At 33.2% G+C, this 23,627-nt stretch overlaps 1 protein-coding gene across 4 annotated transcripts in view; it reads left to right on the forward strand.

Moving 5' to 3' along the window:
- Arhgap21 (Rho GTPase activating protein 21) overlaps positions 1-23,627 on the forward strand; it is a 132,734-nt gene that overhangs the window by 71,512 nt on the left and 37,595 nt on the right. For all 4 annotated transcript variants that reach the window (XM_048812681.1, XM_048812682.1, XM_015495232.2 and 1 more), the window contains exons 4-6: positions 14,428-14,520; positions 16,181-16,259; positions 19,404-19,458. In XM_048812681.1, coding sequence (XP_048668638.1) covers positions 14,428-14,520; positions 16,181-16,259; positions 19,404-19,458 — 227 coding nt within the window. The remainder of the gene's footprint in view (positions 1-14,427; positions 14,521-16,180; positions 16,260-19,403; positions 19,459-23,627) is intronic.

Raw genomic sequence — 23,627 nt, forward strand, 5'->3', positions numbered from 1 at the left:
GGTCAAAGAGCATGAGAAGAAGATTAACATTAAATAGGGATGAGAGATGGGAGGGAAAGGGAAAGAGAAGGGAAATTGCATGGAAATGGAAGGAGACCCTCAGAGTTATACAAAAGTAGATACAAGAGGAAGTGAGGGGAAAGGGAAAAATAATACAAGGGGGACAAATGAATGTCAGTAGAGGGGGCAGAGAGAGAAGAGGGGAGGGGAGGGGAGGGGAGGGGGGATAGTAGAGGATAGGAAAGGCAGCAGAACACAACAGACACTAGTATGGCAATATGTAAATCAATGGATGTGTAACTGATGTGATTCTGCAATCTGTATTTGGGGTAAAAATGGGAGCTCATAACCCACTTGAATCAAAGTGTGAAATATGATATATCAAGAATTATGTAATGTTTTGAACAGCCAACAATAAAAAATTAAAAAAAAACAAAAAAGAAACAAAACTGACAGTTTTTTTTTAAAAAATCATTAAAATGGATTCATGACTTTATTCTATTGTCTTCTCTATTTTTGTGTATGCTGAACATTTTCCACAATAAAAAATTTTTCAAAAATTACATAGGTGTAGATTGAAATAACATTTAACACCAGAACTTTTTGTTTTTAATTGTAACTTAGTACCCATTGATCAACCTTTCCTCATCCTTTCCTCTCCCCTTATTCCCCAGCCTCTAGTAGTCACCATTCTAGGTCATGCAGTACTTGTCTTTTTATGTCTGGTTTATTTCACTTAACATAATGATCTCCAATTCTGTCCATGTTGTTTCAGATAAGATTTCATTCTTTGTCCTAACAGTATTTCCTTGTGTATATGTACCACATACTCTTTATTTCTTCATCAGTTGATGGATACTTTGGTCGTTTCCACTTCTTGGCTATTGTGAATAGTGTCATGGTGAACATGAGATTGCAGATTTCTCTTTAATTGATTTCATTTCCTTTGGCTATATACATACTAGTGGTATTGCTGGATTATGTGTTGGTTCTATTTTAATTTTTCAAAGAATCTCCATATGATTTTTCACATGGCTGTATCAATTTGCATTTCCATCAACAGAGCATAAGGGTTCCCTTTTTTCCAGGTTTATGCCAGCACTTGGGCTTTAGTCTTTTTTAGAGTAGTCAATTACTGGGGTAAAATGATAGTTCATTGTGTTTTTGATTTGCATTTCTCTGATAATTAGTAAAATTGAACATTTTTTCCTATATCAATTTGATATCTGCATGTCTTCTTTTGAGATATGTCTGTTAAGGTTTATTGCCTATTTTTTTTTTTTTTGCTATTGAGTTTTTTGAGTTCTTCATATGTTCTAGATATCAATCCCTTGTCATAAGTATAGTTTGTAAATGTTTTCCCTTATTCTGAATTGTCTCTTCAATCTGATAATTATTTCCTTTGCTGTGCAGAAGCTTTTTAGTTTGATGTTCTTTCTCCAATGTATGCTCTTAGTGACTTTGTTGAAAATCAATTGGCCATAGATGCAGCAATTTACTTCTAGGCTCTCTGTTCTGTTCCATTGATTTGTATGTTTGTTTTTATGCCAGTACCATGCTGCTCTGCTTTGTGTACTGTATTTTAAATTCAGGTAGTATAATGCTTCCTACTTTGGTTTTCTGTTTTTCCTCAACATAGTTTTGTCTATTTGGAGTTTTTTGTAGTTCCATAAAAATTTTAGGATTGTTTTTCCTAGTTATATGAAGAATGTCATTTTATTTTAACAGGATTGCATTGAATCTGTAGATTGCTTTGGATAGTATGGACAACTTTAACAGTATTTATCCCTCCAATTCATGCACATGGGATATATTTCCATTTTTGTGTGTCCTCCTCAGTTTCTTTCATTAATATTTATATATTCATTATAGCTCTGTCACCTCATTGGTTACTTTTATTCCTAAGTATTTTTTTGTAGCTGCTGTAAGTGGGATTGCCTTTTTTAATTTCTACTTTAGATAATTTAGTATTGGTTTATAGTAATGCTACTAATTTTTGTATGTGATTTTGTATCTTGCAACTTTGTTGAATGTATTCAAATACATAATGATGGGTCTCATTATGCCATATTTGTACATACACATAATTTGCTCAGTTTCCTTCCCCAGGACCTTCTCTTCATGATTCAATTTTGATAAGGTTTATGTGTCCAGGACATTTATCATCCATTTCTCCTGCTTATCAAATTTGTTGGTATATAGGTGTTCATAATCTCTAATGATTCTTTTTACAAATTTCTGTGGTGTCATTTGTAATGTCTTCCTTTTCGTCTTTTATTTTTTGTGTTTCTTAGTCTAGCTAAGAGTTTGTCTATTTTATCTTTTCTGCTGAACTTTTGTGTTGTGTTTTAGTCCCTTTTTCATTTGTTTCTACTCTGATCTTTATTATTTTTTTTTCTTCTATTAATTTTGAATTTGGTTCTTTTCTCGTTTCTTAACATGCAGTGATAGGATGTTTAAGATGTTTTACTTTTTTTGAGGTAGATATTGATTGTTGTAAATTTCCTTTAGTACTGCTTTTATTCTATTTTGATTATTTTGTGTCTGAAGCATGTTTTCAAAAACAAAATAATAGTTATGAAATAGTTCAGGCAAACTATAGGGAAAAAATTTAACTTTTGAATGCTTGATGCCTTTCTTTATCGTCTTAACATTTTAATACAAATTGAAAATCCCCACATCCAAAATCCAAATTCTGAAATGCTCCAAAATCAGATCACAGGCTCAAAAAGTTTCAGATTTTGGATTTTAAGATTAGGAGTGCTCAACTGATAGTTTGTGCAAATATTTTAAAATTTGAAAAACTTTGAAATCCAAAACATTTTAGGCTTTTTGTACCTAGCACTTTAGATAAGGCATACTCAGTTTGTATCTCCTCAATATCCCCTTTCTCCTCCATTCCTTCCTATTTCTTTCTCCCTCCCCTACATAAATGTATCCCTTAGGCCTTTTACACTATTCCTTCCCTATTATCTTCCCCCAGAAGTAACCACTCGCATGAATTTGGTGTTTATTACTTATTCTGTTTGCTTTTTGCCTTAACAGTTTGTAATTTCTAATGATAGCTCAACAAAATATTCTACACGATAATCTGTTCTCCATCAAAGAAAAATGAAGGTTTTTTTTTTAAATCATTTAGACTTAACTTGGATATTTATTTCAGTCTACATTGAGATTTTAGCTTTTTTTTTTTTTACTTTTTGATTTTTTGCAGTGCTGGGGATATAACCCAGGGCCTTGGACATGCTAGGCAAGGGCTTTATCATAGAGTTACCCACTCCCAGCCCCTTATTGTTACTGAAGATTTCATCTGAAAAATATATATTAATTTCAACAAGCTATTTAATTAGGTTTTTAAAAATAATTGGTGCCTGGTGCTTTGATATTCCATTATGTCATGTACATTTTTGGCTTTTAACCTTTATGGAGGGGCATTTTTTCACAGGCTTATCTGACGTTCATAAAATTCTTTCTCATTTCAGTAGCCTCTTTTTATGTATAGAGCTGTTTAAAAAAATATAGTGAGAGACTATTTTTTAAACAACAAAGAAATCAATGAAAAGAATACTTTAAAAAATAACTGTCATTATATAAGCAGAGGAGATTTGGTTCCATTAGAAAAAATTCTTTGGTAGTATGTTTGAGAACTCAGAAGAAGGAAAAAAGCTTAACCTTGATGACATTCGTTATTTTTCATTGCTTTGCTTTTGGTTAAGATGTAGAATGATTTTCTTGTATAAAGCACCCACCCTAGTTTGTCCCGTAAACTAGAATGATCTCTGTCTTTATGGATTTTCCTTTCAGGGTTTGTAACAGTTATACTTCAAATTTTGTTGCTTTGTAACTGTTTGCTTTATATACTTAAAACTTCAAATTTGCAAATATTTTAAATGTTACAAGTGTTTTTTGACTTTAGCCTTCTCTAAAAAAGGGAGGTAATTAAAGATTTAAATCATTCTCTTTTTTTCATTTTTTAAAAATTTATATACGGCAACAGAATGCATTACAATTCTTACTACGTATATGGAGCTCAATTTTTCATATCTCTAGTTGTATCTATAGTATATTCATACCAATTTGAGTCTTCATACCTGTACTTTGGATAATAATGATCATCACATTCTGCCATCATTAATAACCCCATTTCCCCTACCTTCCCCTCCAACCCCTCTGCCCTATCTAGAGCACGTCTATTCCTCCCATGCTCCCTCTCCCTATCCCACTATGAATCAGCTTCCTTATATCAAAGAAAATATTTGGCATTTGTTTTTTTGGGATTGGCTAACTTCACTTAGCATTATCTTCTCTAATGCCATCCATTTACCTGCAGATGCCATGATTTTATTCTCTTTTATTGCTGAGTAAAATTCCATTGTGAATACATGCCGCTTTTTTTTTTTTTTTATCCATTCACCTATTGAAGGGCATCTAGGTTGGTTCCACAGTTTAGCTATTGTGAATTGTGCTGCTATAAACATTGATGTGGCTATGTCCCTCTATTATGCTGTTTTTAAGTTCTTTGGGTATAGACCGAGGAGAGGGACAGCTGGGTCAAATGGTAGTTTCATTTCCAATTTTCCAAGAAATCTCCATACTGCTTTCCATATTGGCTGCACCAATTTGCATTCCTACCAGCAGTGTATGAGTGTACCTTTTTCCCGTATCCTCACCAACACTTATTGTTGTTTGTATGCGTAAGAGCTGCCATTTGACTGGAATGAGATGAAATCATAAAGTGGTTTTGATTTGCATTTCTCTAATTGTTAGTGATGATGAACATTTTTTCAGGTATTTATTGATTGATTGTACATCATCTTCTGAGAAGTGTCTCTTCAGTTCCTTGGCCCATTTATTGATTGGGTTATTTTTTTTATTATTATTTTTTTTGGTGTTTAGCTTTTTGAGTTTTTTATATACCCTGGTGATTAGTGCTCTATCTGATGTATGAGGGGTAAAAATCTGCTCCCAAGATGTAGGCTCTCTAATCACCTCACAATTTCTGTTGCTGAGAAGAAACTTTTTAGTTTGAGTCCATCCCATTTATTGATTCTTGATTTTAATTCTTGTGACACAGGAGTCTTATTAAGGAAGTTGGGGCCTCATCCCACATGATGGATTAGGGCCTACTTTTTCTTCTATTAGATGCAGGGTCTCTGGTTGTATTCCTAAGTCCTTGATCCATTTTGAGTTGAGTTTTGTGCATGGTGAGAGATAGGGGTTTAATTTCATTTTGTTGCATATGGATTTCCAGTTTTCCCAGCACCATTTGTTGAAGATGCGATCTTTTCTCCAATGCATATTCTTAGCACCTTTGTCTAATATAAGATAATTGTAGTTTTGTGGGTTAGTCTGTGTGTCCTCTATTCTGTACCATTGGTCTACCAGTCTGTTTTGGTGCCAATACCATGCTGGTTTTGTTACTGTTGCTCTATAGTATAGTTTAAGTTCTGGTATAGTGATTCCACCTGTTTCACTCTTCCTGCTAAGGATTGCTTTAGCTATTCTGGGTCTCTTATTTTTCCAGATGGATTTCATGATTGCTTTGTCTGTTTCTATGAGGAATGCCATTGGGATTTTGATCAGAATTGCATTAAATCTGTATACTGCATTTGGAAGTATGGTCATTTTGATAAAATTAATTCTGCCTATCCAAGAAGCAAGGTAGATCTTTCCATCTTCTAAGATCTTCTTTGATTTCTTTCTTTGGGGTTCTGTAATTTTTATTATATAGATCTTTCACCTCTTTCATTAAATTGATTCCCAAGTATTTAATTTATTTATTTGTTTGTTTGTTTGTTTGCTATTGAGAATGGGGTAGTTTCCCTTTCTGAGGATTTGTCACTGATATACCGAAATGTCTTTGATTTATGGGTGTTGATTTTATGTCCTGCTACTTTGCTTCACATTTACTAGTTCTAGGAGTTTTCTGGTGGAACTTTTTGAGTCTTCTGGGTATAGAATCATATCATCAACAAATAGTGCCAATTTGAATTTTTCTTTTCCTATGTGAATTCTTTTAATTTCTTTCATCTGTCTAATTGCTCTGGCCAGTGTTTCAATAACTATGTTAAATAGAAGTGGTGAAAGAGGGCAGCCCTGTCTTGTTCCAGTTTTTAGAGGGAATGCCTTCAATTTTTCTCCATTTAGAATGATGTTGGCCTGGGGCTTAGCATAGATAGCCTTTACGATGTTGAGATATATTTCTGTTATCCCAAGTTTTTCTAGTATTTTGAACATAAAAGGGTGCTATAATTTGTCAAATGCTTTTTCTGCATCTATTGAGATGATCATATGATTCTTATCTTTAAGTCTATTGATGTGATGAATTACATTTATTGATTTCCGTGTGTTGAACCAAGCTTGCATCCCTGGGATGAATTTCACTTGATCATGGTGCACGATCTTTTTGATATGTTTTTGTATTCAATTTGCCAGAATTTTATTGAGAATTTCTGCATCTATGTTTATTAGAGATATTGGTCTGAAATTTTCTTTCTGTGATGTGTCTTTGCCTGGTTTTGGGATCAGGGTGATATTGAACTCATAGAATGAGTTTGAAAGTGTTGCCTCTTTATTTCCTGAAATAAATTGGAGAGTATTGGTATTAGTTCTTCCTTAAAGGTCTTGTGGAACTCAGCTGTGTATCCATCCGGTCCTGGGCTTGTCTTGGTTGGTAAGCTTCTGATGACGTCTTCTGTTTCATCACTTGATATTGGTCTGTTTAAATTGTCTGTATCCTCCTAATTCAATCTGGACAAATTATAAGACTTAAGAAATTTGTTGATGCCTTCTATTTTATTGGAGTATAAGTTTTCAAAATAATTTCTAATTATCTTCTGTATTTTTGTAGTGTCTGTTGTGATACAACCTTTTTCATCGCATATGCTGGTAATTTGAGTTTTGTCTCTCCTTCTCTTTATTAGCATAGCTAAGGATCTGTCTATTTTATTTATTTATTCAAAGAACCAACTTTTTGTTTTGTCAATTTTTTCAATTGTATCTTTTATTTTGATTTCATTAATTTCAGCTCTAATTTTAATTATTTCTTGCCTTCTACTGCTTTTGCTGTTGATTTTTTTCTTTTTTTTTTAGGGCTTTGAGATGTAGTGTGAGGTCATTTATTTGTTGACTTTTTATTATTTTAAGGAATGAACTCTATGCAATGAATTTTCCTCTTAGTACTGCTTTCATGGGTCCCAGAGATTCAGATATGTTTTGTCTATTTTCTCATTTATCTCTAAGATTTTTTTAATCTCCTCCTTGATGTCTTCTGTAATTCATTGTTCATTCAGTAGCATAGTGTTTAGTCTCCAGGTGTTGAAGAAATTTTTCTTCTTTATTTTGTCATTGATTTCCAATTTTATTCCATTATGATCTGATAAAATGCATGGTAGTATCTCTACTTTTTTATATTTGCTAAAAGTTGCTTTGTGGCATATTATATGGTCTATTTTAGAGAAGAATCCATGTTTTGCTGAGAAGAAAGTGTATCTGCTTGACGCAGGTTGAAATATTCTATATATGTCAGTTAAGTCTGTTATTAATTGTATTATTGAGTTCTACAGTTTCTTTATTCAACTTTTGTTTTGAAGATCTATCCAGAGGTGAGAGAGGTATGTTAAAGTCATCCAATATTATTTTGTTGTGTTCTGTTTGACTCTTGAGCTTTAGAAGAATTTGTTTGATGAACATAGCTGCACCATTGTTTGGGGAATATATATTTATGATTGTTATGTCTTGTTGGTATATGGTTCCCTTGAGCAGTATGTAGTGTCCATCTTTATCCCTTTTGATTAAATTTGGCTTGAAGTTTACTTTATTTGATATGAGGATGGAAACCCCTGCTTGCTTCCGCAGTCCATGTGAGTGGTATGATTTTTCCCAGTCCTTCACCTTCAGTCTGTGGATGTCTTTTCCTATCAGATGAGTCTCCTATGGGCAGCAAATGGTTGAGTCTCTCTCTCTTTTTTTTAATCCAGTCTGCTAACCTGTGTCTTTTGATTGGTCAGTTTAAGCCATTAACATTCAGGGTTATTATTGAGACGTGGTTTGTATTTCCAGCCAAATTTTTAAATTTTTGTTATTTAACTTGAATTGATTGTCTTCTTTGATTTAGTTTTTCTTTTAGGATACTACCTCCCTTTGCTGATTTTCATTGTTGTTTTTCGTTTCCTTTTCATAGAATATTTTGCCAAGGATGTTTTGTACTGCTGGTTTTCTAGCTATAAGTTCTTTTAACTTTTGTTTATCATGGAAGGTTTTTATTTCATCTTCAAATCTGAAGCTTAATTTTGCTGGATACAAGATTCTTGGTTGGCACCCATTTTCTTTCAGAGCTTGATATATGTTGTTCCAGGATCTTCTAGCTTTCAGGGTCTGTGTTGAAAAATCTGCTGTTATCCTAATTGGTTTTCCTCTACATGTAATCTGATTCCTTTCTCTCATGACTTTTAAAATTCTCTTCTTTTTCTGTATGTTGGGCATTTTTATTATAATGTGCCTTGGTGTGGATCTGTTGTGATTTTGTACATTTGGCGTCCTGTAGGCTTATTGAATTTGGATTTCCAATTCATTCTTCATGTTTAGAAAGTTTTCTGATATTATTTCATTGAATAAATTATTCATTCCTTTGGTTTGGACCTCTATGCCTTCCTCTATCCCAATAACTCTTAAATTTGGTCTCTTTATGCTATCCCATATTTCTTGAATGTTCTGCTCATGGTTTCTTATCATTATCGCTGTGTGGTCTATGTTGTTTTCAAGATTATATATTTTATCTTCATTGTCTGATGTCCTATCTTGTAAGTGGTGTATTCTGTTGGTGATGCTTTCATTTGAGCTTTTAATTTGGTTTATTGTTTCTTTCATTTCAAGGATTTCTGTTTTTTTTTTTTTTTAGAACCTCTATTTCCCTGTTGAGGTGATCTTTTGCTTCTTGGGTTTGTTTATGTAGCTCTTTGTCGAAGTGACCTTTCACTGCTTGTATTTGCTCTTGTATCTTCCTTGAGTTCACAGAACATTTTAACCATGTATACCCTGAACTCCTCTCTGTAATTTTTTATGCTGTGGCTGCCAATGATTCTGATGATGTGGTGTCTTGATTTATTGGTGGTACTTTCTTCCCTTGTCTTTTCATGTTGCTCATGTGTCTTCCTTTCCAGCTCTGTGGGTCTGGGGTGTTATTACTCTATAGGTTTGTAGTGCTCTTGTAGGGTTCCAAGATTCCTCCTCTGTGGGGAAGGAAAATATTAACTGATCCCAATATCCACAAGATATTACCTATGAACAATTTGTTGTTTATAGTTTAGTCTCAATGTACAAAAATGTTGGATTCAATTATTATCTAAAATATAATCAGTAGTTTCGTAAAGGTTTACAGTTTCTGACAGTGGACAATGAACTGGGGGTGGGGAGTAGGACAATATGCTGAGGGGGAAAGATGTGAGAGTATAGAGTTAGTATATCTTAAGGAAATGTGAAAGAGAAATCTAATGAAGAGGGTAGCAAGAGAATAGACAGGAAGTAATTTAGGGTAGACAAGTACGTGGGAAGATAGTAGAGTACATAAAACAAACACACATATGTATTTAGAGAAATACAGGATGTTAAAATAGTAAAATTTGGTGGGGGAAAGAAAAATGAAAAAAGAAAAAAGAGGGGAAAAAAGGGCATAAACAACACCTCTATATTATATTATTCATATGACTCAGTTCTCAAAATCCTATTTCATGCAAAGTTCTTTGTTTCACATATGTTGGGTATGTGAGGGCCGGAGGATAGAGGGGTAGAAGAGAAAGAGAAAAAAAAAATACTCAAAAGAAGAAACCAGGGTTGTTGCTAGTTTTAGAGATCCGTTTCATTTCTGTTTCTCTTCTCATCCAATAGGTGGGGCTGTCTGTTTTAAGCTGGTGCCTCTGCCCTCAGGGTGGTGTAGGGAACCAGGGTGGGAGGACTGATCCCAGTGTAGGGCATCTGGAAGCGGGGAGTGCCACCCGCCAGTCTCTGCAGGGAGATTGCACCACACGGGTAGCCTTTGGTTTTAGATACCAGTCTCTTTGAAGACAGATAAGTGGTTTATGTCAGAGATACCTCATTATTTATTAATTTATTTATTTGTTTATTTTTGGTGTAGTCTTTTACCTTTCTACCTTTTTTTCTTTTTTTCCTTTTTCCATTGGCCTGTATTTCTCAACTTCCTTATGACAGTTGAATTTTATGGATATTCTTTCAGCCAGTATGTTTTGATTACTTGCACTACAATGTGCTTTATGTCATCTTTTGAAGGCTTACAATTAGACTAGCATAATAAGTTTTATTAAATAACTACTTATACAATGTATTACATAAACACTTAATGGATTACCTCTTTGAATCCTTACAACATTTTTGCCAGGCATGAGTAATGGTCATCATTTCCATTTTTCATATGAGTGAATTGGGGCACATATAAATAATTTGTGTAAAATCAATAATTTTTGTAAAATCCAGGTAAAGAATGCCTAGTTAAATTTGAATTTAAGATTATTATGGGCTGGGGATGTGGCTCAAGCGGTAGCGCGCTCGCCTGGCATGCGTGCGGCCCGGGTTCGATCCTCAGCACCACATACAAAGATGTTGTGTCCGCCGAAAACTAAAAAATAAATATTAAAAAATTCTCTCTCTCTCACTGTATCTTTAAAAAAAAAAGAATTTAAGATTATTAACTAATTAGTTTAAATATGTATCCAGCAACTTCAAAATGTTATAGCCCTACATTGAAAAGAAATGGTAGAGTTGAGGTTTTAAACCATGTTAATCTGGTTATAGGGCCTAAGGTCTTAATTACTACTGCATCATACTAGACACTGAGAATAATAACTCATCCGGACATTCAGTGTTTGGATGACAGCTCCTCCCTATATATTGTTAGTTTTTTACTCATATTCCCCAACTGATCTTATTAATATAATGTAGAAGTATATGCATTCTTTCTGATTTCACATATAATATTCAACTTCAAATAAATTTATATGAGCTTTTTCATGTATTCTTATTGAATCTGGTCACTTTAGCCTTTTTTATCCTTTTGAGATCATTATCTCTTTTACTGCAAATACAGAAATATTTAATTACATGTTTATGCTAAAAAGACACATTTTTCTTTCTTTTGATAAGGTCAAGGGAATGGCACTTGAATAAAGTACTTAATAGCTTTTGAAACATGTCTCATATGTTTTTATAAAATTGAGAAACTATGAAGTATAGATGTGAAAAATCAAAAAGGCTTTTACTAAGAATGGAAGCTGTTGGGCTCTGCTAAATATTCATACAGAGAAGTAAAAAAGTAATTTTTCCTGTTTGGGTTTTCATAATTCAGGATCAGGCTTTTAGTTTTGCATGTCCCAGAAATATACTTGAAAAAACTAAAGACCCAGGAGCCAGGTGTGGTGTCACATACCTAATCCCAGTGACTTTAGAGGCTAAGGCAGGAGGATCACAAGTTTGAGGCCAGCTTAACTAAGCAAGACCCTGTCTCAAAATATATATTTAAAAAAGAGCTGGGGATGAGGCTCAGTGGTAAAACACCTCTTGATTCAATCCCCAGTACCAACCCCCACTCATCCCCCAAACAACTAAAGACCCAGGAGATTGAATGACACATTTTAAATTTGATATTTTTTATCAAGTTCCAGCAGAATTGAAATCCACCTATGTTAAAGAGGACACTATTAATGTTACTACGTCCTGTTTAACTCAAGACTTAAGTGAAAAGAAGTATATTTCTTAGTGAAACTGGTTTATATTTGAGGGATACTTGGGGACAATTTCCTCTTGTGTAGCGGAATTAGGTATCTTGGTAGAATTAATAAAATCCAGAAAAGAAAATGAACAAAAACCAAAAGTGCAACTCTCAGGAGATGTAATGGTGCTTACAATAGGATTGGCTTCTCTTTTAATCTATTCCATCTTCATATGTTTTCAGGCATAGTGTATTGAGAGATTTATCAATGGCAAAGTATCTCTGAATTTACAACGGCAGTCATTGCAAAATTAGTATTTCCTTTATAGACATTAGCACACCAAATTATTTTGGACCACCTCTGTTCTGTGTAAGTGAACTTTTCTATCAGAATTTCCAGAAGTCACCCCATTGCTACCCAGCCAATTTTTTATTATTTTGTAGACTTCATTACTAGTCACTTACATTTTGTATTTTTAAATATAAGTATGGTATAATCACCTTTGAGACACAGTGGACTAGAAGACAGCAGTTTTAAAAAAAAGTCTCATTTGTTATATAACTCTTTCCATCAAAGCAGTGTCTTGATATGGTAAATCTTATTGAATCCTCAAATCTCTAGCCAAGGAGATAGATGAATTTCCTCTAATGCCACCTGTTGTAAATGTTGGGTTGGCCACAGAAGGGCCTAGCCTGATTAATTACCACTTGATTAGAAGTCAGTGTTTGCATTTAAATTGAAAAGAACTTTTTTCCTTTTAAATTATAGTCATCTGTCACATAACAACAATATATTCTGAGAAGCTAAGTGCTTCATTAGGTGATTTTGTTGTGTGAATGAAAATAGTTTGTACTTACGTAAACCTAGATGTTGTAGCCTGCTACACACCTATATAGTATAGCCTATATGTGGCCTATTCCTTGACCAAAACTCATGATGCAACTCATGACTATAATTGTTAATGGACTACTGGTAATCAACACAGCTCAACAAATGGATTACTTTCAATTACTTTTGAAGCAACATGGAATGTCATATGTAAATTTAGACCTGGGTTCAAGTCCCTACTTGTCCTCTTTGCAAGTTACTTAGTCTTTTTTCTTGTGAGACAAATGGCAATTTTTGTTGTCAGACAAATGCCCATCTTGAAGGCTCATATGAATTAAATAATACATTTATTTAGTAATTACTTAAATGCCTGCTATATGTCAGGCATTGTTTTAGGTGCTACGGATATCAGTGAGCTTGCAAACTTCCTGCACTTCATGTTAGTGGGAATGCTGTACAACAAATCTGTAAGTGAATACAAATGTAATTTTAGGCAGTAAGTAAGAAGTTATATGAAGAAAATAAACCTGGCACACAGAAAATTTCAAGTGGCAAAGCAGGGATTTGAACCCATGTCTACTGACTTCTGAAACAAAAACAATTTGTAGTTTAATTAGCTGAGTGTGATTAGAGGTACTGATAGATATTTCATCACTAAGAAACTTCTTCAGAGCTACCTTTGTGTATGCACTGTGATAAAATTTAGTTTTGTATGCAATAGCTATGAATTCTTTATATTCACAATCATTTTCTGCCCAGCATTGCTATTTAACAACAATCATTTTCTGCCCAGCTTTGCTATTGTATTACTCTACACATGTATATACCTCATTTTTGTGGTTATATTCTTTAAGTGTCCAGACTGAATGTGTCTTCTACTTCAGTGGTTCTCAAACTTGAGTGTGCATCACAATCACCTCAGAGTGACTAATTCAGTAGATGTGGGGAGGGGTCCACAGATTTGCATTTCTAACACATTTCCCAGGTGATACTAATGCTGCTGGTCTGGGGACCACACTTTTAGAACTCTTATCTACCTTTTTTGTCCTCCCACAGTAGTTATGATAGTATTTATCAATTAGCCAAAGTGTCCTCTCATCTCTCAATCTTCTATTGACTTCTATTTTACTGAAACGGGTTTTGCTCAAATTTTAGCAAGTATAAATAAAGATCACCTGGGAAACTTGTTAACAACGCAGATTTCTGTTCAGACTCCAGAACATTCATTTTTAGCAAACACCTTAGTTGTTAATGCAGATGATCCATGGACAACAGCTTGTGAAATCCTGACTGTACTACAGAGTTGATCATGTTCTCATTTCCATGACTGTGTTTTGTGTTTGTCTGTTTTTTATAGTATACCGATATTTATATGTATGTCTTTCCTCTCCCAGTATCCTTGAAGGGAAGAAATCTCTTGTTCATCATATTTTAATACTTAGCACAATGCAGTAATTAAAAAGCAGTAGCCTGGCACTTCCTGTATAATGAACTTTGCCACTTGTTAGCTGTGTGTCTTTGGAGAACTTACTTAATCCCTCTGACCCTCAGTTTTCTTTTTTATGCAATAGTTGTTGTAAGACTTACTTGCTATGAACATTAGCAGTTTTAAGGTATGTATAGTATATAGTGTAGTAATTGACATACAGAATGTACTTAGTAAATGGAAACCATCAAATGTAGCTTTCACTGTATTATGGAAGAAGCAGAATAAATGTTAGAGTTAATGAAAAGCCCTATTTTGTGACTTTATCATCCAGATTCAAAAATATGCTTTTATTGCTTCCTCAGAAATCTCTGCTTGTCTGAATTAATATTTTGGTATTTTGATAAAATATTATGAAGTAAAATCATGCCTTGGGCTTTTTCTTTCCCATAGGAAAACAAAGAAACCGCTTGGAACCAATGGATACCATATTTGTTAAACAAGTTAAAGAAGGAGGACCTGCCTTTGAAGCTGGATTATGCACAGGTGCTGATAATTTGCTTTAAACAAAACCTTTTACTTTTATTTTTACTTCATTTCTTCCTTCTTCCACTTTTTTTTTTTTTTTTTTTTAAAGTTTGGTGGTGCTGAGGATTAACCCAGGGCCTTGTGCGTGAGAGGCAAGCACTCTACCAACTGAGCTATATCCCCAGTCCCTTCTTTAACCTTTTTGTGTTCCACATTTTTTCTTTTTCTTTTATGAGTTTGTCCCTTTTTCTTTGTATCTAGTTATATGTTTGATACTCAAATAAATGGGTTCAAAGAAAACTAATAAATTGATAAATTGTTAGTTACCCCACAGATAACAGGCTAAATGGCTCTTATAAAGATCTATTTTTCATATATTGACATCATATATATTGAATTCTACAAAGGATTACCAAATAGCAAACTGAGGGAAGATATTTATTTGACATAATTGAAATAATTTCAGATATCCAAGTTCTGGAAGTTGCCTGATCAGCCAGAGGTGAATTAATTCATTTTCAGCATAATAGGTTTCCATGTAGCCTCCCTTGATTTACAGGTATCAGTGGATGTGATCTAATTAGTTGGATCTAGTAGCTGTTTCCTCTAAAATATTTTGCGATTTCTGGTTTTAATAAACTAAATAAAGATGTCATAGATGAGTGAATGCTTTAAGGTAGTTATTCTTTTCTCCCTTGTGTAAAAACATGAAATAATTTAAAATGGGAATCAATGAAAAATTTACTGTCTTGAATAAAATGTATTTTTAGCTACATATAATATTGCTAAGATTTATTAAGATACAGTGTTAATGTAAATCTTAATTATCCTTCTCATCATACTTAAAGTAAGCCTAATTAATATGTATGTTAGTATTTATATGGTATTCCATTATATAGAATGTAATGTCTATGATATTGTCAGTGTCACAAGAGAGAGAAGATGAAGTGAGATCCTTGAGAAACAAAGTAATTTTTTCCCCTATTTTCCTGTGTCCTTTATCTCTCTTTCCTTTTTTGTTCCTTTGAGTTTTTCTAAATAATCCAGTCTTTTTTGCCATTAAAATGAAGAACAAATTAATATATAGAGTCAAAAAGCATGTGAATACCCATATTTTAGTTTTATAGTACAGACAAATCAATAAATCATATAGATCAAAAGAATACTAAAAGAAAATAAGCTGTACTAAAATTTGAGGACACTGATGAAATAAAAATCATCAATTTTTTGAAACTGTTGAATATCGTTCTCTATCAGATATGACAGTGTAAATGGAGAGATAACTAGTAGTTCTATAACTCCAAAACAACCTACAGGGATGTTAGTAGTGTAGCTGTGATACGTGGTGACTATACCTTTTGAATTTTCTAAATTCATCAGTGTCGAGAACTCTTATTAGAATGTGGCTGTATTTCATAAGTAGCTGAATATATTTAAATTCATTTTTGTAAAAGGTACTTTAAAATATATGAACAAAGATATATGAAAAATAAGGACATTTTCAGGGCTGGGATGCAGCCCTGGAAGAGCTGGGTAGAGCACTTGCCTAGCATGAGCAAGGTCCTGAGTTTAGTCCTCAGCACTCGGAGGGGTGGGAAAGAGATAGAAATATTTTAAAATAATTCTAAAGTGACTTTCTTTAAGACTTCCTCATGTGTCATTTTATTCCTCTTTGAAGGTGACCGAATTATAAAAGTCAACGGAGAAAGTGTTATTGGAAAAACCTATTCCCAAGTAATTGCTCTAATTCAGAACAGGTAAGATTCTTGAAACATGATTTATTTTGGCCAAAGACGGGTTTTATAAATCAGTAGCAAGCAGATTTAATAGCCTCATATTCCTGTAAGGAATTAGATGACGTGGCAATTGGAACTTTGCTTTGTAGTAGATAATGTGTTTGAAAATTGTCAAGTGTCACCTACCTAAGGATAACTTAATAGGTGGCTTTGCTTTGGCAAATTTGTCAGATTTGTGATTAAAATCCTTTTAGATTCTGACAGGGCTGGGATTGTGGCTCAGAGGTAGAGTGCTTGCCTAGTGCAGATGAGACACTGGGTTCGATCCTCAGCAGCACATAAAAATAAATGAATAAAAATAAAAGCATTGTGTCCACCTACAACTAAAAAACAAACAAAAAAAAATCTAAAAATCCTTTTAGATTCTGAGAGGCACACATTTTAGATTTACTGTAAATTTCCAATTTTTTTTGAAGTGTCAAATATATAATTTGTTTAAAGTAACTGTAAAGAAATATCTAGTTGATTTTAAAACCTTATTTACTAAGATACTTTACTTTTCATATGTTTTATTAAAATTAATATATCTTGGGCTGGGGTTTTAGTTCAGCGGTAGAGCACTTGCCTAGCATGTGTGAGGTACTGGGTTCGATCCTTAGCACTACATAAAAATAAATAAAATAAAGGTATTGTGTCCAACTACAACTAAAAAGATATTTTAAAAAAAATTATCTTACTGATATCTTTTTGAATAATCTTTTTGGCTTAAATTTATTCATTTGTTGTAACCAACAGAGCAAGACATTCCTTTTTTAGTTTGTTTGCCTATAATCTGTAGAATGATAGAATTTTGAGTTATAAAGGTAAATACATATTTTTAGGCCTCAAAAATAATTGAGTTGAATGTACTCTGTTTCTTTTACCCACCAAATTTTGAATTACAAGTGAAGAAATGAAAACCCAAAAAGGTCGTTTATATTAAGTTTCTGTCAGTACTAGGTCATGAGGGGCTAGGACTGTCGCTCAGTGGTAGAGCACTTGCTTAGCATGCATGAGGCACTGGGTTCTATACTTAGCACCACATAAAAATAAACAGAATTTGTTTATCTACAACCACAAAATAAATAAAAATTTTTAAAATAAGAATAGGCCATGAATTTGGGTTCAATTTCCAGATCACCACTCTATTCTAAGAGGTCTTTCCATATTCAAATACCATAACTTTTGGATATTTAATGTTTCTTGTCAGTTAGACTCAACTGTCTACAGCTTGATTGAAGGTTTTATTTTCTAAATTTTTGTCAAGCTCCTCTAGCCATGTCTAAAGCAGTTCATGTTATAATCTAAATTATTTATGGTAATGCCCTAATAAATTGTCATTTTTTAATTTAAAATTAAATGACATGATCATGATTAATTGATCTCAGAGTATTCTCTTTTATGTTTTTAATATTTAATGAGATTCTTAGAGAAAACAACTCTTTAAATCTTGCCTCTTAATGTTGGTGGTGAATTTAAGGCCTCAATGAGAGGCATTTTCTTTTCCTCATAATTGAGATCATTCATAAATACAATAATATTTTGTCAGTCTATAATTTAAGGATTTTAAGTGTATTTGTTAATATCTCTTCTTTAAAAATATTATTTTCCCAAGTAACCATACTTAATCTTTGTTTTCTTTAAAATGCACATAATTCCATTGTTACTGGTACAGATCTTTCAGAGTAATAATACTTTGGAATGATAGTCTTTTAATTTTTTTGCAATAAAATTAATTTGAAAATTAGAGAAACACTTTTTCATGATCTTATTTTCTTTTAAAAAGTTTCATTTCTTTGTCTACAGTTGGTAGCAAATCTTCTTGCAGAAGAATTTTTTAAAATAGTGGTGTGTATTTTCTGCCAACTCTGAATATTGAAATACATGTACCTCCATCTTTTACTAGTTAAGTTTATTAGAACTTGTGGTTCTCGTTGTTATACCATTCTCCCAACATTTATGATCCTAAAAATAATGGTTCAAATCTATCCAAAAGAGATGGATTAATTTTAGATTTGCTGTGTTCCCCCCCCCCCTTAATCTTCCAATTATATTGGGGGAAAATATTATTTTATTAGATTAGCTATTGAAGCACTTGGTGGAGATAGCACCACTGTCCTTGCTGTATCTAAATGTAATTTTGGATCATGGGATTCCATTTAATTTATCCCTTTTGTGGTGCTGGGATAAAACCCAGAGTCTTGCACATGCTAGGCAAGTGCACTACCACTGAGCTACAATTTCATCCTCTTTTCAGCGTTTTTAAATCTAGAGAAACTTCTCTATCGTGTTTAACAGGAATTTTATAGCACAAAAATAAATAAGGCTTTGAGCTTTTCCTGAAAAGATTCTAAAATTAAATCACAGCATGAAAACAAATAGTTGAGATGATATTGTTATAATTATTAAAAATGAATCATTTTAGTAGTTGTAATGGTGAACTGATTTGCTTCATCTATGAAGCCAGAGGCAATATTTAAAATCAGAATGTTTAGTATTGCTTAAAGTGTTACATTTGAAAGCCTAGAGCTGGTAGACCGTATGCTTCGCTTGCTGAAGGTCCTTGGTTCAGTCCACAGGACCACACATACACACAAATAGTTAAATTTGAGGGTTCTTTAGTTATTTTATTTTAACAAGTTTTTTTTTTTTAGTTGTTGACGGACATTCATTCATTCATTCATTCATTTATGGTGCTGAGAATCAAACCCAGTTCCTCACACTTGCAAGGCAAGTTTTCTACCACCGAGCCACAATCCCAGCCCCTATTTTAATAAGTTTTAACTTGATAGACTGTGTGATAAAAAATCTCTTGATTTCTTTGTGACTTGAATAAAACAATAAATAATAAGTAATACTATATTTCTAAATTTGAAGCACACAATAAAGAAGACTTGATGAGTAGTACAGACATATGGCAGTGTCCCCTTTTTTTGTACATTATTTTTCCTACATAGAAAAGACTTATTTTTGTTCTAGTGATACAATCTGGAAAAGTAAAAATTTAAAAATAATTAAACTCTGAAACAATTTAAAAAATATTTCTGAGTTAACTCTTTTTTCTTTAAGTCTTTTGTATACGTTTCCACCTCCCCTAAAATAGTATTTGTATATATTCAATTTCAGTGATACAACATTGGAACTTAGTGTTATGCCAAAAGATGAAGATATTCTCCAAGTGGTAAGTTTTTATTCAAGTATGAATTGTTTATAGTCAGAAATTTTAATAAAATAGTTTTGAGATGAGGTGGATTACATTTAAAAAAAAAGATTATAGAAAAAAAGTCTTCATTTACATTTTGTAAAAACAAAAAACAAAAAATACTTGTCAATTACTTGCAATTAAGTGACATGAGAATTGAGTGATATTGATTTCACAGTGAACTCTCAATGTTGTCCTTCAGGGTGAGACCAGCGTTACATCTAGGTAATGCTTTGAACAAAAGCCAAATATCAGAGTGCAGGTGCATATCCATAGGAATTAGATTTTTTAAAAACATACAAGCACAGAAATTTTATGAAAGCCATTTCCTAATGTTCTAATAACTATCACTGTTTAAAATTACCAAGCAGTTTTGTTAAGGGTATCAATTCATTCCATTAGAAGTATTGGCCACAGTGAATTGGATATATAACTTAAGGAAAATATATGCTGTGCTAGGAGAAATGAAATTATGTACGTGAAACATGTTTTTCTGATTTTTATGAAAGGAAGAAATGTATTGGAATACTTAACGCCTTTATTTAGCTTCAGTATATCTGAAAGTAAAATTTAAGGTGATAAAAATATTAATTTCATGCAAAACATATTTTCTTTTGATTCACTTTGTAGTTCAGTAGATAAAGTACACTGAGGAAAGCACTTTAAATAACATACTGATCTCCAATAGATCTAGGAAATAGGAATGGACACTGAAGTATTTTTTTTTCAGTTATACAATTTATTCATTCAAAGTGTACAATCCATTGGTTCTTTATACTGAAGTATTTTTTAAAATTCTTTTTGTTTGTGTGTGTGAATAATTGAGTTTTTTCTTATTACTTATTTCTATTATAACTTATTATTATCGCTTACTTTTCTTATTACTAAATTAAGGAATAAATCTATCAAAATAGATTCTACTATCATGTGTAACTAAAAAGAACAAATAAAACAAAAACAGGGAACTTAGTTTGAACTTAGCTTAACTAAAATCCTAAATAATCTTCTGTATACTTTAATTTTTTGTTTACAAAAAAGTTGCTAAAGTGGATCCTTGATTCTCATTATTCACTGACATGTAAAATATAATAAATTGAAATCTCTGGAGATCAATGCAGTGTTTTCAAGGGGTGTTAATTTTACATAGAAATAACTTATTGCTGGTAACACATTACCTTTCTGAAGTACACAGTTCTGTGGGATTGGGGAGGCTGAAGAAGGAAGGTGCATGGGATTGCAGTTGTAGCTCAGTAGTAGAGTGCTTCCCTAGCATGTGTAAGGCATTGGGTTCCATCCTCAGCACCACATAAAAAAATAAAATAGTGGAGCTGGAGTTGGTAAGTGGTAAGAGCACTTGCCTGGCATGTGTGAGGCCCTGGGTTCGTTTCTCAGTACCACATATAAATAAATGAATAAAATAAAGGTTCATCAGCATCTAAAGAAATATATAAATAAACAAACAAATAAAATAGCAATATTGTGCCCATCGGAAGGAAGGAAGGAAGTTGGTTGCAGCTGTCTGCAGCAATTTTCTTTTTTTCTTTTTTAAAGAGAGAGAAAGATAATTTTTAATGTTTATTTTTTAGTTTTCGGCGGACACAACATCTTTTGTTTGTATGTGGTGCTAAGGATCGAACCCGGGCCGCACACCTGCCAGGCGAGCGCGCTACCGCTTGAGCCACATCCCCAGCCCTGCAGCAATTTTCTTAGGCACATATATAGTTACAGATTACCCACCCTGATAATTCAGTATGGTGTTAGAGCAGCAGCCATTGAAACCAATGGGCCTCGCTACGTTGCTGAGGCTGGCTTAGCACTCGCAGTCCTCCTGCTTCAGCCTTCCCAGGTGCTAGAATTACAGGTGTGAGCCACTGTGCCTGGCCCCAAAAGTCTGTTTTTAAACCTTGCCTTAATTCACATTTCATTAGGAAGCCAAAGGAGTGTGTGTGTGTATTAATTACATATACATATGTAATTAATATGTATAAATATATATAATTAATACATAACATACATTGTTCTACAAAGGACATTAGGCTATGTCAACTTCTTCACTGCATAAACTGTTTTTCACCAGAATAACTACAAGTGTCAATTTTTAGAGCTATTATATAACAGAGTTTGGGATTTTAAAAAAACCATATGTAGAAGTACTGTGTCTCTAGCCCAGATCCTTGAGCTAAAATATTTTATTAGGAACCTTCAGGAGTACTTCAGGACACTGATCTTAAATTGATACTCAAAAAATGCACTTTAAAATATGTGCCTATCCCTGTAAGGTTAAATATTCATTGTAAAGGGAAAAAAATAACATGGATATTTTTAAGCCACTGTAAAAATCATTCACCCATGGAAAAACCCATAGTAGTTTATATATGCTTACCTGGATAACAGCAGGGTTGGGTAGTATGTGGTGTTTGTTTCCTGAAATGAGGTATGAACCAAATTATTCTAGAAGTGCTCAACTCATCTTTGAGAGGTGGCATAGAAAATTTTATTTGGTTTAATGTCTGATTTAGATAAATAGTTATATAGTGATAGATTGATAGAAGGTTGAAAGTATGAAATAAAATTAAGAATAATTTATGTTTTTAAACTAATGCTGGTTATAGTACTTCTGTGTGTAGCAGCTTTTTTAAACCAATATACTTTCTAGATTAAAAGGATGAACAGTATTACAGTCTAGTCATTTGATAATATTTTATAATATTATGTTAAACTAGGATAAAAATATATATTCATGTTTTAAGGAATTACTACATAATAAAAGATATTTCTTGTTTCATTTCCAAAAGAACAAAAAGGTTTTGTTTTGCTATCAAGTGCACATGAATGAAATAGCCACTACCCTTCAAGTAACCTAAAGAATGGGGTTGTCTTAATCCAGGCTGCTATAACAGAATACCTTTGATGGGCTGGGTGGCTTATAAACAACAGAGATTTATTTTCCACAGTTCTGGAGCTGGGAAATTCAAAGCTCAAGTTTTCTAGTAAGGGTATATTTCCTCAGAGATGGTGTCTTACTTAATGGTAAGTAAGGCCAAGGCAGCTGTGTGGGGCCTCTTTCATAAGAGTACTAATCTCATGTATAAGGGCTTCATCCTCATGACCTGATCACCTCCCAAAGGCCTCATCTCCTAACACTTATCACTCAGGTGATAACCTTTCAAAATATGAAATGTGGGGCCACACAAACAGACCACAGCACTGACTGCAGCAATCCTTTCTTGAATGGCCAGTACAGGTTTGGTCAGAAGTCCAATGCGATATCCATTGCATCACAAGAAACCATTAGCAAATCCTTCCTTAAATGAGAGAGTGATAGGAGAATGAGATTTGGGCATTTTTCTTGATGTGTGACACAAGATATTTTGTTAAGCATTGGGTTTATTGGGCTCAGAGTTTAAATTAATCAGTTCTGTTAACTCTGGAGATTCTTGGGTAGGTTTGTTGTTTGACCAGAGCATTTTTAGCCTGCTCTGTGCTGTTCTTTGTTAATAACACTGTTAAATACCTTGTCTAATAGAATAAGGAAGAAAGCATTGGTCCTAGGATTTGAACTCAGGTGAGCGTGAGACTGAATCCTGTTCCGAACAACAAACAGTGTTGTGCTGCCATCAAGTACAGATTTGTTTCTGGGTTGGGGGCTTACCTTAAGTCACACTGCTAGTTAGTGTCAGGGCCGTTACTCTAACTCAACATCTCTGGACTGCATCCAAGGCTCTATTTGTCCCTTCCTACCTGTACCATTCCTTTCTCCTGTACTTCACTGTAGCATGACCAGCTTGCATTTTAGTATATCAACAGGCAGATGGTTATTCTCATTTATTTTTCATAATAATGACATTAAATTAATAAATTTTTAAAGATGAACTGTAGCCAAGAATTTTAAAAATCTCATCAGCCTCTTTGTTCTGTAGGGCATTTTGCTGGGGTTTTTGTTGTTATTTATTTGTTTACCATTTAATGGTATAGATATGATAATAGTGATTTTGATGTGACTCTTAAAATTGAACTGAAAGATTATTTTAGGATTATTTAGTTTCTGTTTTAAAATTGAACTGAAAGATTATTTTAGGATTATTTAGTTTCTGTTTGGCAGGGTACGTATACTTAAGACTCGGACTATTAATATAAAAGTTTATTTA

The sequence above is a fragment of the Marmota marmota genome, unplaced genomic scaffold (genome assembly GCF_001458135.2).
Source record: "Marmota marmota marmota unplaced genomic scaffold, marMar, whole genome shotgun sequence".
In the NCBI taxonomy this organism is placed as follows: Eukaryota; Metazoa; Chordata; class Mammalia; order Rodentia; family Sciuridae; genus Marmota; species Marmota marmota.